This window comes from Gloeophyllum trabeum (assembly GCF_000344685.1).
Source record: "Gloeophyllum trabeum ATCC 11539 unplaced genomic scaffold GLOTRscaffold_00001, whole genome shotgun sequence".
Classification (NCBI taxonomy): Eukaryota; Fungi; Basidiomycota; class Agaricomycetes; order Gloeophyllales; family Gloeophyllaceae; genus Gloeophyllum; species Gloeophyllum trabeum.
The window spans coordinates 1,634,608-1,647,482 of NW_006920410.1; the positions used below are offsets into that span (position 1 = coordinate 1,634,608).

At 53.2% G+C, this 12,875-nt stretch overlaps 6 protein-coding genes across 6 annotated transcripts; 3 read left to right on the forward strand and 3 right to left on the reverse strand.

The window, feature by feature from the left end:
* Positions 1 to 948: 948 nt before the first annotated feature.
* GLOTRDRAFT_135134 (uncharacterized protein) lies at positions 949 to 2,988 on the forward strand (the record flags this gene model as incomplete). Its single annotated transcript, XM_007862672.1, has 4 exons — positions 949 to 1,204; positions 1,252 to 1,499; positions 1,601 to 2,372; positions 2,432 to 2,988. The coding sequence occupies 4 exons, from the start codon at positions 949 to 951 to the stop codon at positions 2,986 to 2,988; spliced, it is 1,833 nt and encodes a 610-aa protein (XP_007860863.1).
* GLOTRDRAFT_113088 (uncharacterized protein) lies at positions 2,822 to 4,294 on the reverse strand. Its single transcript, XM_007862673.1, has 2 exons — positions 4,093 to 4,294; positions 2,822 to 4,039 (listed from the first exon to the last, which is right to left on the reverse strand). Exons 1-2 carry the CDS (start codon positions 4,262 to 4,264, stop codon positions 3,114 to 3,116), a joined length of 1,098 nt encoding a protein of 365 aa, XP_007860864.1. The 5' UTR covers positions 4,265 to 4,294; the 3' UTR covers positions 2,822 to 3,113.
* A 76-nt stretch (positions 4,295 to 4,370) lies between these two features.
* On the forward strand, positions 4,371 to 6,968 carry GLOTRDRAFT_68091 (zf-DHHC-domain-containing protein). Its single transcript, XM_007862674.1, has 10 exons — positions 4,371 to 4,568; positions 4,620 to 4,695; positions 4,750 to 4,871; positions 4,925 to 4,941; positions 4,997 to 5,145; positions 5,195 to 5,280; positions 5,334 to 5,433; positions 5,487 to 5,501; positions 5,564 to 5,678; positions 5,884 to 6,968. The coding sequence occupies exons 1-10, from the start codon at positions 4,423 to 4,425 to the stop codon at positions 6,405 to 6,407; spliced, it is 1,350 nt and encodes a 449-aa protein (XP_007860865.1). The 5' UTR covers positions 4,371 to 4,422; the 3' UTR covers positions 6,408 to 6,968.
* On the reverse strand, positions 6,584 to 8,945 carry GLOTRDRAFT_68092 (Bromodomain-containing protein; the record flags this gene model as incomplete). The annotated part of the gene is made up of 6 exons (XM_007862675.1): positions 6,584 to 7,639; positions 7,692 to 7,820; positions 7,872 to 7,974; positions 8,030 to 8,226; positions 8,373 to 8,604; positions 8,713 to 8,945. The coding sequence occupies 6 exons, from the start codon at positions 8,943 to 8,945 to the stop codon at positions 6,584 to 6,586; spliced, it is 1,950 nt and encodes a 649-aa protein (XP_007860866.1).
* Positions 8,946 to 9,171: 226 nt separating this feature from the next.
* On the reverse strand, positions 9,172 to 11,248 carry GLOTRDRAFT_135138 (uncharacterized protein; the record flags this gene model as incomplete). Its single annotated transcript, XM_007862676.1, has 11 exons — positions 9,172 to 9,438; positions 9,491 to 9,811; positions 9,934 to 9,975; positions 10,026 to 10,086; positions 10,146 to 10,173; positions 10,238 to 10,345; positions 10,408 to 10,434; positions 10,502 to 10,611; positions 10,668 to 10,696; positions 10,900 to 11,011; positions 11,067 to 11,248. 11 exons carry the CDS (start codon positions 11,246 to 11,248, stop codon positions 9,253 to 9,255), a joined length of 1,206 nt encoding a protein of 401 aa, XP_007860867.1. The 3' UTR covers positions 9,172 to 9,252.
* A 407-nt stretch (positions 11,249 to 11,655) lies between these two features.
* On the forward strand, positions 11,656 to 12,791 carry GLOTRDRAFT_31628 (uncharacterized protein; the record flags this gene model as incomplete). Its single annotated transcript, XM_007862075.1, has 5 exons — positions 11,656 to 11,708; positions 11,764 to 11,887; positions 11,946 to 12,106; positions 12,165 to 12,242; positions 12,449 to 12,791. 5 exons carry the CDS (start codon positions 11,656 to 11,658, stop codon positions 12,789 to 12,791), a joined length of 759 nt encoding a protein of 252 aa, XP_007860266.1.
* Positions 12,792 to 12,875: the final 84 nt, after the last annotated feature.

The window sequence follows — 12,875 nt, forward strand, 5'->3', positions numbered from 1 at the left end:
ACCTGCCACACTTTAGCATGGATGTGCTGACTATCAGCGCCCGGAGTAGAGAAGTGTGGGCACCGGGAGCCATCAGCACGTGTGCTGTAGTTTAACTTGTACAGTGCTTTGCATAAAAGTCCGGAAACTGCGTTTTGCGCGTTTCTGTTTGTCCCAGCCAAACAATACCTTATAGGGTAACACCTGACCGAGGGCGCGACGGTCCTCGAGTCAGCCTATATCACTCCTGGGACACAAATGCCCGTCTCAAGGCTGAATAACGTTCAGATATGTATCTCTTCAGGATATCGAGCACGCAGAGGTCAAAATCCCCCAAGAACGACCCTCATACATGGATGTCGAAGCGTCCCGCCAACCAGTCAACAGCCCGCGCTACGGTGATCGACTACCCCATATAGGTTTGTTTGGCTGGCACAAACAACATTTCGCGAATCGCGGTTTCCGGACTTTTATGCAAAGCACTGTAAGTTCGCGACATCAGTGTTGTCAATGACTGAGTAAATACTACGTTATTACCGTGGGAATGACGTCGTGACCGTTATGACAGAAAAGTTGTCAGTTGTCAGAGTATTTTTCAGGTAAAGGGGGAGAGCCCCGCAGGATTCCCGAGCGCCGATCAACACTGTAAACATGTGCAAACCGAGCAATGCCGAAACACCCTAATGGGGTAAGCCCGAGTTGACTTCGACTATGACAGTCCGGAGTAATAACGGCAGTCAGTCCGTATTTACCGGCGTAAAGTGACCATCCGTCATAACTTCGACTATGACCGTGACAACACTGCGCGACATGATCATGACAGAATTGATGGCGCCACAACTCCGCCCACACTCTCAGAAAGGAAATTGCCGACTGCCGCTTGGCGGAGCGCGTCGCCTTCCGAGCGGAGGAGTTCCATCCCGCTCTGGTTCCAGTCTGTCTCTGCATATTCACCTTCTCGCTCATTCCATGGTTAACACGCCGGAGACCTCTGCTCCGAATGATATCAAACCGGGGAAACGCAAGGGCAAACAACGAGCATACGCGGAGTCCCCTACCACTTCAGTCTTCGACACCCCGAGCAAGGTGCCGCCGTCTTCGAAGGACAGTGACCCTCCAAGTACGCGACAAAAGCGCGTGCTGCCTTCTCGGTCGCGTCGGGGCGGCCCTGGCATAGGGAACTGCGATGTTGATATGATGATCCTGGATGCCTACAGGAGAAAGTGTACGTTCATAACTTGTTACAGGGAGTGTAGTTGACCGTCTACCCAGTCGAGAATGAACCTCTGATACCCGCCAACACGAGATTCTTGTTGACGACCAACTCCGCCCTTATACCCTCTACCTCAAGCTCTTCCTTCGAAATGCAACTGAACAGTCAGGCGTATGAACGATACTTCGACCGCCCGGAGGTCATCAAGGCGTACAGAGCGCAGCAAACTATACAAACTCCTGAATACTCCCTCCTATCGGAGGATGCCAGTGTCGGTAGCCGCTTTCGACCTCGAGGGTCCGAAGATGTCCGTCTACATCGTTTCTCTCCGTGTACCTACACTTATTGTTGCTATGTCCTCTTTCTTCACACAATGCGAACCTGCCAACCCTTTTCTGTCGCCGACAGCAATGCACAGACACGTCTGATGCTGCATACGAGAAGCGGCATCGCAAGTATGAGACGTTCGAGAAGCGCCAACGATTAAGAGAGAAGGAAAAACTCAAACACGAACAGTACAAGTTGAAGGAGCGCATCGACCAACTACGCGTCATGGACGCGTCCGCTTTTTTATGTCTGCCGGATTCCGCGTTGCCCCCGCCGGAAGACAGATATATCCCACACTTCGTCGACGACGAACTAAACGGCATCAATACTACTGCGGCCCACGCAGAAGGAGAAAGACGTCGGAAAGAGATGCTTGATGTCGCCAAAGTCTTGGAAGAGCGATACAACGTGCTTCTTCCGCCTGACCGGAAATGGTTGGAGAAGGTGAAGAATGGTTCCAGACAGAAGAGCATATCCTTTTCCATCGAACCCGAGCCCCAGCCTCGGCCAATGCCAGAGGAAGAGGAAGAGGAGGAAGATGATTATGATGAGGAAGAGGAGGAGGAAGAGGAGGAAGAGGGAGTCGGCGGGTTCGCACAGCAAGAGGAGGTCACGAAAGAGGAAGTCGAGCAGAAGGTTGAAGAAGCGCAGCAATCTCAGCATGAGGATGGGGAATCTGAAATTGACGTGGAGGAACGGAAAGCGACGGCTCGAGGATCGCCAGAGAAAATCAAGTTAAAGATTCGTCTCCGTCCCAGTGAAGTAGCTTCAGCAACCAGACTCAGCAAGCTGAAGTCGTCCTCTAGCCTACCGGGGACACCGTCACGGAATGGCGCTGACTACCCTGCGTCAGGTCTGTCTTCTCTGGTCTTCTTACCAAATGCCTTGAGCTCACAATGTATCTAGCAACAGGGTCCTCGGTAAGCGTAGTACAACCACGAATACGGTCGACAAATGGCAGATTTTCGCCTCGCAAGAAAGCTAAGCTGCTCAGTGAGGTCGACCGGCCCTTAGGAAGAACTGGTCGCAGAATATCTGCGCGAGGCTCCGAAAGGGCCTGGAGTCATTCCGATGTCACGAATGATGCTCAGGATATGTCGGTATCCGCGGGACGGAGCATCTCGTCAAGACTCGAGCGTAATACGTGCATTCTGCTCGCGACTGCACAAAGAAACGCTGGCGAACCCAACGTGCGGAAGACTCAGCGGCATCTGACCGCCTTCGGATTGAAAGTACCTTACGAAGTGGAAGAATTTCGAGACTTCGAATTGCCTCTCTGGCTACGTCCAGGATACGAGAGCGAGAAAGAGGATGCTGAGGACGATCGGCAAGTCGCAAATGGCCATCGTGTTGTTCAGCCCATAGAAACCGATATGACTGACGTCACTGCCGATGACTCCCAAGCACGACGAGAGTCGGCCAGCTCTCCCGATTTGAAAGAGGTCGACATACCTCTCGAAGGAGGCTAAGCATGCGAACCAGTCAGGCGTATACCCGACCATCCGTTCGTAAGACTATACTTGTACCCTTAGTGTCTGCGTGACTTTCATTATTTTTTATTATTATATTGACCCGACATACGTATAAAGACGATCTACAGTGAAGAACGCGCATCTTTAACGTTTCCTGAATATCTTTTGACGACATCCAGAGCAGTACGCTTACTGGCCAGTCTGGCGCTCCGCTGTCTCGCCAGAGCGAATTCAGCATATCCCACGGAGCCCAGCTGTTGGCTGTCGATAAGCTGCGAGTGGAAGTGAGCCGGAAGATAGCGGGAGTAGTCGCCGGCATTTTGTTCTAGCAGTGACTGCAACCTGGGAGACTGATCTGCCTTGGAATTCGAGCTCGCCCTGAACGGGATGGTAGCAGTTTCCTCGATTGCAGGTTGACTGAATAAAGAATCCAATGCATTGCTGTCCAGCTTCACCAGAGAAGGTGAAGGCAGAAGTTTACGCTCGGTGGTGGGCACCACGGGCTTCTCGTCATCATCTGGTTTGGTCACTGATTGGGTGACGGAAGCAGAAGGCGATAATTCCGAACGTCTCTGCATGGTGAGCCTAGAGGACGATGGCGACTGCTCCTTCGTGTCCGCATCATCGCGTATCGACGTGGTCCGCGTCTTTGTAGAAGCGTCATTCCGCCTGCCTTGTGCCGGGGCTCTATCCGAACGACCCCCTTCCTTTCCCTCTCGCGACCGACTATTATTCCATCCTGACGCAATTGGAGCTTCTTTTCTCAGCTGATCGGACCGCCGCTGGAGTTGTAGTCTGCCCAGACTAGGAGAAGGCTCTCCAGCTAGGGGACCAGTAGGTCGTCCCAGGCTTGCTTGACTCGCTGGGTACCGGGCTTCAGAGGTCGTTGGATTGTTCGCACCTTCGCTGACTCGCCTGTGCGCGAGACGGCTGGCCAAGGTGGATGTCCCAGACTGCTTTTGTATCGAATAACGAGGGTTGGGCTTCCACTGTCCGGCTGGCGCGGGTGCTGGTACAATCCGCTTCGTTGGCGTCTGTGAAACATTCTCTGACACAGCACATAAGAAACTAACAAAAGTTACAGCAGCTATGAAGACTCACGTATCGAGATATCACCGAACATGTTTGCTATAGGAGCTCTGCTGCCAACACGTCTCAGCGGACCATTTTGACTTGGCTCTGGAGCCGCCAAATCAGAGTAAAAGCGAGCGGTTAGCGCATTTGCTGCATCAGCTCGCGTCCGTAATTGCAGAGAGAGCGACGGCGGTCGCATGAGAGAGCCTGAGGATGCCTCCGAAGAGTTGGAAGAACTTGAGCCTGAAAAGAAAAGTAACGGCTAATTTGGCAATTGTGGCGGGAATAGCCTCCGCAGGACTCATCGACGATTAGTATGTCGTGTTGCTCGTTGCTCTGCGACTCGGTCATACGCTCATGGGACGAATCCTTGGTCGTCTGTTTGTCGGATTCACTACCTGCTTGATCCTCTTCATCGCGTATTCCTCTCAGATATTCATAATATGGCCCTGGTATGGCCGCGAGCTGTCAGTCCCGCTGCTGAGTCTGTTGCTCCCCTTCAAGTACGTTCAAGAGGTTATGTTGGCATCGCAAGCGCTTATGACACAACCTAGCACTCTGGTAGGTATGCTGCTATGGAACTACTCGCTTTGTGTCAGAACAGATCCTGGGTCTGTTCCGGATTCTTGGGTGAGCAGCTCCGTTACGCCTCCCCCTACGATGAATAGCAAATGTGCCATTCAGGTCCCAGATGTAAACTCTGGGAATGGATACGAAGTGAAGCGATTGACGGGAAGACCCAGGCATTGTCGAACGTGCAATAAGTATAAACCACCCAGAGCGCATCATTGTAGGCAATGCAACAAGTATGTGGCAGATGTGCAGCTCCTTGAACTCCGGGTCTGACTGGCCATCATAGATGCGTGCTGAGAATGGGTGTGTCTCAATGTCACCCCACCTACCATATTTGCATAGAGACGAAGCCTCCTAGATCACCATTGCCCTTGGGTTAATAATTGCGTCGGCCACTTCAACTACGGCCACTTTATAAGGTTTCTCTTCTACGTCGACCTTGCCTGCTCTTATCACCTGGCTATGGTCACTCGTCGCGTCTTTGACTGGATGGATGTTAGTCGTTGGGTATGCGAGCCTTCCCGTAATCCCGTTGCTGGTTCTAAGCAACGTTCAGGATGAGCCGACTACTAGGGAACTCGTCTTCACCATCCTCAACTATACGGCCTGCATACCAGTGATCCTGTCTGTCGGCGCCTTTAGGCAAGTCGTGTGGTATACGGCCTCGAGTTTTACTCATACACAGTTGCTGCTAGCATATATCACTTCTATTGTTTAATTGGTAATACTACGACTATCGAGGGTTGGGAGAAAGACAAGGTTGCTCGCCTTGTCCGGCATGGAAAGATCAGTGAAGTGCGTTGACATTACATGCATCGAATTGGTGGCTAACGTCAGATTTCTTACAGGTCAAGTTCCCATACGTGAGTTTCTATGCTGCACTGGGTTGGCACAAATTTTATGAACTGATCCTGCATTCCTGTAGAACTTAGGTGTCCGGAGGAACATTGCATCAGTACTCGGTGACAATCCCTTGCTGTGGTGCTGGCCGACCGTGCCCCCTGGGACTGGGCTAAAATACCAGCTTGCCGAATCCAACGGTAAGTGGATGGAGTTAAGTAAATCCAATGTACGGCAGAACAACTACGAAGATGGTCACTTGGAGCCTTGAATCATCTTGCTTACTCCCGTGAGTATGCCGGTTCTTAGCAAGACTGTATGACTTATATCGTATGTAGTGTTTCTTGCCTACCTTATGTTATACCGTCCTGCTTCCGGATCCCAGTCACTCACGACGTCGTACAGAATCCCTCCCATCAATCCCTTGGCCGCCCGAAGATCCTGCACACCAGCAATACTCGGACGAAGACCACACGTTTGTGCTCCCAGACTCGCCTTGGACGTATGCAAATGGCGCATTGAACCCAGACCTTCGACCGTCGAGCGCTCGGACCCGGAAGTCAGACGGTGGCCTACGCCAACGTGGTCCATCTTCGCATTTGGCATTACCACCATATCATCCCGACTACAACGAAGCTGCGTACGTGGAGCGTGACTCAGGATTCTCGTCTACTTCGGGGTCGGAGGATGAATACACTCCCGCCAATGACAGGCAATGGGGAATCAGGGTGCGCCGTGGCTCCGAAGGCTACGAAGTGCCCATGATAGATCGCGAAGGGTTGTTACAACGGTATATACAAAACCAGGCCGGTGAACCTGACAGATACCAGAGATACGTCCCCGAGCCTGATAGCGGTAGCAGTGGTGACGAGGACAACGAGGACCTGCCACTTGCCCAGCGGGCTCAGGCATTGGCAGTGGAGGTCTAGTCTTTCAACGGGATATGTGGGATATCTAATCTTTATAATGTACCAATGGACATCCTACACTAATGTATTACTATATGCATAATAGCGTCAAAAGAAAATCAAGAAAGCACGAACATCAGCAAATAAATTACACCAAAACAGCAGAGCGGCATGGCCCGAGGACTTGGTAGAAGTGGCTATAGCGGCGGGCGGTCAAAATAAACCTTCCATATTATACCTCCCTGCTCGCCAATCTCCAGCGTGCTGGCGCCCACGGGTAGGTCTGCTTGCCATTCCGTGCCCGACATTGACCTGACCAAGGATCCATTTAATCGAACCTCGACCGCCTCGATACCCTTGCTTGGTTTCCCGTTAGCCTTGACTTTGGCGTCGACTGGTGTCGCCTCTGTCTTCTTGGCTGCTGCCTTGGCCCTTCCCTTCCCCTTTGTGTCTGTGGCAGGCTCTGATTGCTCCTGCTCTGGGGGCTTATCTTCTTCCTGTTCGTGCTCATCTTCGAGAAAAGTGACATCCTTGATAGTCACCACTTTTTCGCCGTTTGTCAACCGCATTGCCCAGCTCTTTACCCCATCCTCGACGTCAAGATCCATCCGACGAGTGGTCGGGTTGGTGATTATTGAGACGTGTGTCAATTGACGACGGGGCCGCGACGGCGTAGGAGCAGGTGATTTAGCGATGGAAGATGCCTTCTGGGGAGTTTGATCAGGAGGAGCGGTCGTGACCGTTATCGGCGGGGCAGGTGCTATGGCCGGAGGGGCGGGTGTCGTCGGCTGGTGGTACATGGCATTGGGATAATGCACAGAATACGAAGGCGCATGGGTAGCGACTGCTGTTGAAGGGCCCGCTGTGTTGTTTGGAGCAGCCTGGGGTTGAACGGGATGGGCAGCTGGAGCCTTCGGGGGAGCAGTGCCTGGAGGAACGGAAGGCGCAATATGTACTAGCGAGCCCATCGCTGGCGACTTCACTTCTGCGGCGATGGTGTCGGCGGCCTGTGCTTGATTCAGCTGGGAAGCAGAACCTGCAGGCGGTTGAGGAGCGCGAAGGGTGAGCTTGGGCGAGGTTTGTTCCGCCTCTGAAGAAGGGCCAGGTGCCGGTGCGAGTTGAGGCTGAGGTGCTGCTGGCATCTTCAGCTTGATCTTGCCGCTCGACTGGGCAGGGGCAGACTTTGTGGGGGCCGCGTACTCGGGAAGAGCGAAAGGTGGTGGTAAATCTGACATCAACTTGCGGAAGTAATCCTACGACAGGCGAATGAGCAGCGGCACAGTGATGTGGAGCGATGTAACCTACTCGCAGTACCAATGCATCCTCCCATATCGGTGTATGTTCCTGGTTGAATTCAAGAGCGTTGGCAAATACTAGTTCAACGTCACGGGCGAAATCAGCCGAATTATGATATTCCTTTCGCTTGAGGCGTTTCTGCGAGAGCATGTCAGGTGGAGACCAAGAAGGTATCGGGAAGCTGCCTACGAAGATATTCTCCAGACACTGGGGACGTTTGATGGTCTTGTAGTATACCGCCCATTGCTTCTTGTTCGGCAGCTCCATGAATTCTTCTGAAAGAACTCGGCCGCTAGAACCGGGAGGTTCGATTAGTGACGTGCATCCTGGGTCAGCACAGTGCATACCTGTCATCGGTCTTCTCCACCAGCTTCTGCAGTCTACTCTTCAGCAGTCGGTTCATATTTGGCGTCTTGCCCTTTGACTTTTTGTCGCCCTCGTTATCTGATCCCTCGCCAGCAGCGTCGTGCTCCTTCTCTCCAGCCTCGCCGGTATCTTCTTCCTTGGTACCGGTCATCCTGGCATACTCCTTCTTGACAAGTTTCTGGGAGCAAACGCATGAGACAGGCTGACCACAAAAGGGAGCTTCGTGGGGGGTTCAACATTGGTCGCAGTGTTCGAGAAGACAAGACAAACTGTATCCGCGAGACCCAAGACTACGCAAAGACAGAGGTAGGTTGAGGTACTCACATGCAGCGTTTTCGCATCTTTCCATATCTGACTGTCCTTCATGTTATACCGCTTAGCGTTATGAAAGACCATCTCCAAATCCTGCTTGACACTTTCCAGCGAGTGGTACCCTCCATTCTGCAGCTGCGCCTTGATCTCGTCCAGGGAAATGGGCTTCTTTATCAACTTGTAATAATCCGGATACTGGCGTTTGGACGGCAGGCGCATGAAATCGACCGACAGGACGCGTCCCCTGCGAGAGGATCAGATCCATTGTGAGCAGCGGAAATAAGGACATATCGAAAGGAGAGGCCGCGGCAATTCCTTTAGCGGTCGCATATACAAGGAGCGTGGTACCCACTCTTTGTTGACCGCATCCTTGATCGTCTGCCACAGCTGCATCCCCTGCTCCTTCACGCTCTCACTCGTCTCTTTATTATCGCTCGCGCTTCCACTGGCCTCCGCCACAGCACCGGCGCCACTGGCGTGATTCTCGCTCGGGCTGGCGGCGGCGGGAACGTCCTTGCGTCGTTTGGCGCGCGGTGCGTCCGGGTTCACGTCGGCGCCGGCTATCGCGCCCAGCTCCCTCTTCATGTTGCCCATGCTGGATGGCTCTTGGGACGCGGAATGGCAGATGTTATCGTCAAATAATGGGGAGATATTCTGGAGATGCTGGGGCGACTTCCCTCTGACACGGTCGCCCTGGTGTCCAATCGGGCCACAGAACCTCTTGTGCCGCGCGGAGCACGTGACCTTGTCACACGACGCGTCACTAGCGCGTCCTCCTTTCACTGCCGCATTTCTCTTCACATACGAGGCTACAGAGTTCATACTTGAAGTGCTTGCGCACTTGTCTACTGATTTCCAATTGCAGTATGAAACACCTGTACAGCATAACACTTTATTCTACCACTGCGTCTTCAGAAACTAGTCTAGCAACCCGGAACTCCCTCAACCGCTTCTTCGCCGCTCTCGAATGGTTATTCAGCCCGCCGTCAAACGCCCAGCTCGCGTCCCTCCAACTAAGCCTTTCTGGTTCTGTACCTCGCCGCAAGGAGTACTCGCGCAATAAACGCGCGCCGCCGGGCTGCAGGCAGGGTGTGACGACGAAGACCAGAAGACGAAGAATAGTTACTCACGTGCTCCTTGAGATACGCCGTAGCGTCTACCAGAAACCCTTCTATCAGCAGTACACACCTCTGCGGGTTCTCAGCCACATATTCTTCTGCCTTCTCCTTCGTCCACACTGCGCCCGACCACTCTTCCTCTTCGTCGTGCGGGCGATGGCGATCGCCACGGCTCTTCTCGTGCATATACTGCCGCGCATCTTCGATATCGTCTCCGCGCGCTGTGCGGAGGCTGTACACGAGTCCGAGACGGTGGAGAGCGAGGATGATCCATTTGGAGGGATCCCAATCTAGCCATGACGGGCCGGAGCGGAAGTCATGTGGGAAGGCGTGCTAGGTAGGAATGGTAAGCATATTTTTCCGTCCGCCTCTGGGTTCGCGGACGTGTAACATACGTGCTGTGGTGGGACCTCAAATCAACCTAGGGACCTCGGTGAGAATTGAAGAGAGCTTACGAAGTTGTGGTTGCCCTCGCCAGCGGTTAGGACAGCGAGAAGCTAGACGCACTTCGTCACAGCTCTTGGTAAGGCGGATAAGCGCGACTTACGAAGTTGCCCCGGGAGGTGTTCTCGTCTGAATATGGCTGGAGGCCGTCCCAATGCGCCAACCTGAAGAGCCATCAAATAAATTCCCGTGAACTTGTTAATATTGCCGATGTACTACTGACGAGTTCACGAAGAATGTACAGTGCCAAACTGGGGTTCGTGCGCATGTGTGAATGCGCTTCATTCGTCATTGACATGGAGAGGACCCGCTCACCGAATATTCTCGCCGTCAATCCCGCCCAGATGAAGCTGCCCATGGCATCGCCCCATAGAGCACCGAGGAGCGTAGGAAATCCCAGACCGAGACCAATAGCCAGAAACACTGACCACGCGGGGAGAAATCAGCATATATCATACGGAACGAATATGAACGTGATTTCATACCGAAGTATTTGTGCTGCCATGCGACGACTGGATGGAAGAGAGGATGTCAGGATACAATAAACTCGTCCCTCGATGGTGAACAAAATGAAGTTACCTGGATCGTTCTCGAGGTCTTCCTTGTCGACCAGCGCCATCTTTTCGTACACAGGCTTGAAGAATATCCAGCCTACATGTGAGAACAGGAGACCGCGCGTTGCGGAATATCTGTGATAGAAACTCATGTATCAGACCCTGGATGTTGGGATATCTGGGGTACTCACGGGTCGTGTACTGGATCATCTGTGAATCTCTATGTAGGTTCCGGTGAGTACAGAATATCGGAGGAAGACGTAGGGGCATACATGGTGCAACCTATGTCTCAAACACCTACGTAATGGAGTCAAGACGGATGCCGGCAGGTACTCTGTCATGCACCGATGCTTACCACCACTGCAGTCACGATCGCGTTGTCCAGTTAGCGGCGATCAAATAAGCGCGAATTCCATGACGCACTTTGATAGATCCTTGGAAAGCGGAGGAGCCGAGGATGGCGAGCACGACTCGGACGCCTGGCTTGGCCCTGAATGCACGGTGCGACCACAGCCGGTGGTAACCAATAGTGATCCTGAGAGGTGATCCTAAGCTGCAAGTCATGAAATGGACGAGAGACTGCAACGCACCCGAACTCAGCCAGCTGCCATAATACGAACGCGAGGACAAGGGTCGCGCGTGGTACGGCGTAGACGGGGCGGTAGTAGATGCCCACAAGAGCAGCTATATGCGCGCCGACGAAGAAGACGGCGTTGCTCCACCATACCTTGGGCCGGCGCGTCTTGAAGGCGACCTGGGGCGAGGGGGTCATTGTCGGGGTTCAAAGAGCGTCGGCGCGATTATAGGATATATGCGCGTAAATGATGTTGGGAATGTCATGATGAGTGACAAATGCCGTGCCATTGATGGTGGGGAACGATCGCGGTTGGGCTGTTGTGCTTCCGAAAGTGTAGCATCGGAGGATCACTACGGGAGTCAAGGTGATGTCCTGCCACGTGTCTCGCGGTCCGCCTTCCTTCGTACTCTCCATCGGTGGTCAGTCCGACTGAGGCCTCCACGGCATGAATGCAAACAGTCCCGGTGCTGACTCTCCCCGTGCGCGGTCAGTCGTGCCGAACTAATCTTTCGAATTCAACGCAGCTTATCTTATCTAGGCTTCTCAATGATCGAGCCAATCAACTACGCTCTGATCGCCACACTCACCTCCGGTGCCACGAAATGCATCGGATCGTGCTTGAAGTCTGCGTAGACTCTGTGGAATCAGCCGTTGCGTAAGTTTCCTGTCCGTCGTTCTCCGAATGACTCGTTCAGTAATCGGTCTAACAGAGCCGTCAACGGAGGTGCTGACCGTCTAGAGGTATGCGCGAATATCGGCGTCGGAGGGGGCACGACACCAAGCATGGGTCTCCTCAAGGCCATCTCCTCCGTTGTGCCTCATACCCCACTTATGGTGAGCCAATTCCCTTATTGCTCTCCATACGGTGCAACTAAATTGATATACTTGGTAGGTCATGATTCGACCGAGGATCGGAGACTTCCTGTACTCCGGGTCTGAATTTGATGTAATGCTGGAGGATATACGGGCATTCACGCAACTAGGCACCGCCTCGGGCATTGTCTTTGGCATCCTAGATGCAGCCGGAGAGGTGGATGTCGCGCGTTCGCGCAAGTCCGTCCGTTCATGATACCTGATACGATATTGCCGGCTAAAATGCATGCCTCGACAGGATTGTGGAAGAAGCTTCTCCCCTCCAAGGTACTTCATTGTCAACAGAGAGTGATATAGCTGAAGCGCGGTTCCATTAGTTTGTTTCCATCGGGCATTCGACATGACGAGGGCCGCGGAAGAAGGTAGTGCATGTAGTATCGTACTGCTCGTTCTGCTTATTGGTCTCACTTCAATCTCATAGCATACGACATGGTAGCCTCTATCTCCGGAGTTACCAGGATATTGACGAGGTATTTCCCCCCCTAAATTGAGGGACACACGCTCACATAGAACCATTCCCAGCGGCCTGTCTCCTTCCGCTCCTTCTTCCCTTCCAACTCTCTGCTCCCTATTTCGCTATAGATCACGCCCGAAGGCGGACTCCCGTCAGGGTCCTAAACTCCTAGTCGGCTCCGGAATAAACCCCGGAACTATCCAGCCCGTATTAGACGCGCTTTTGTCTCTCGGCCTGGAAGAAGTCCATATGAGTGGAGGGCGGTGGGTGGAAGGCGGTATGCAATTCCGACGAGACGGGTTGGGTATGGGTGCCGGACGACAGGTCGAATGGTCGGTCTGGCGTACAAGTGAGCAGGCAGTGAGGGAGGTCAGAGAGATCCTAGACAAGGCTACCGTACATGCAGCATGAAGAACCCTCGACATTGGCCCTCCGGGAGTGTATCTCTTCAACGGCCTCGAATATCGGGACACGCTACTTCATGCATTATTCTAG

Coding starts and splice junctions, on each gene's coding strand:
- GLOTRDRAFT_113088 (XM_007862673.1), bottom strand. CDS start 4,264: ATGCGACCGCCGTCGCTCTCTCTGCAATTACGGACGCGAGCTGATGCA. Junction 4,040..4,092: donor GTTCGGTGATATCTCGATAC/GTGAGTCTTCAT, acceptor GTGCTGTGTCAG/AGAATGTTTCACAGACGCCA.
- GLOTRDRAFT_68091 (XM_007862674.1), top strand. CDS start 4,423: ATGGGACGAATCCTTGGTCGTCTGTTTGTCGGATTCACTACCTGCTTG. Junction 5,146..5,194: donor GGATGGATGTTAGTCGTTGG/GTATGCGAGCCT, acceptor AGCAACGTTCAG/GATGAGCCGACTACTAGGGA. Junction 5,679..5,883: donor CCAGCTTGCCGAATCCAACG/GTAAGTGGATGG, acceptor GACGTCGTACAG/AATCCCTCCCATCAATCCCT.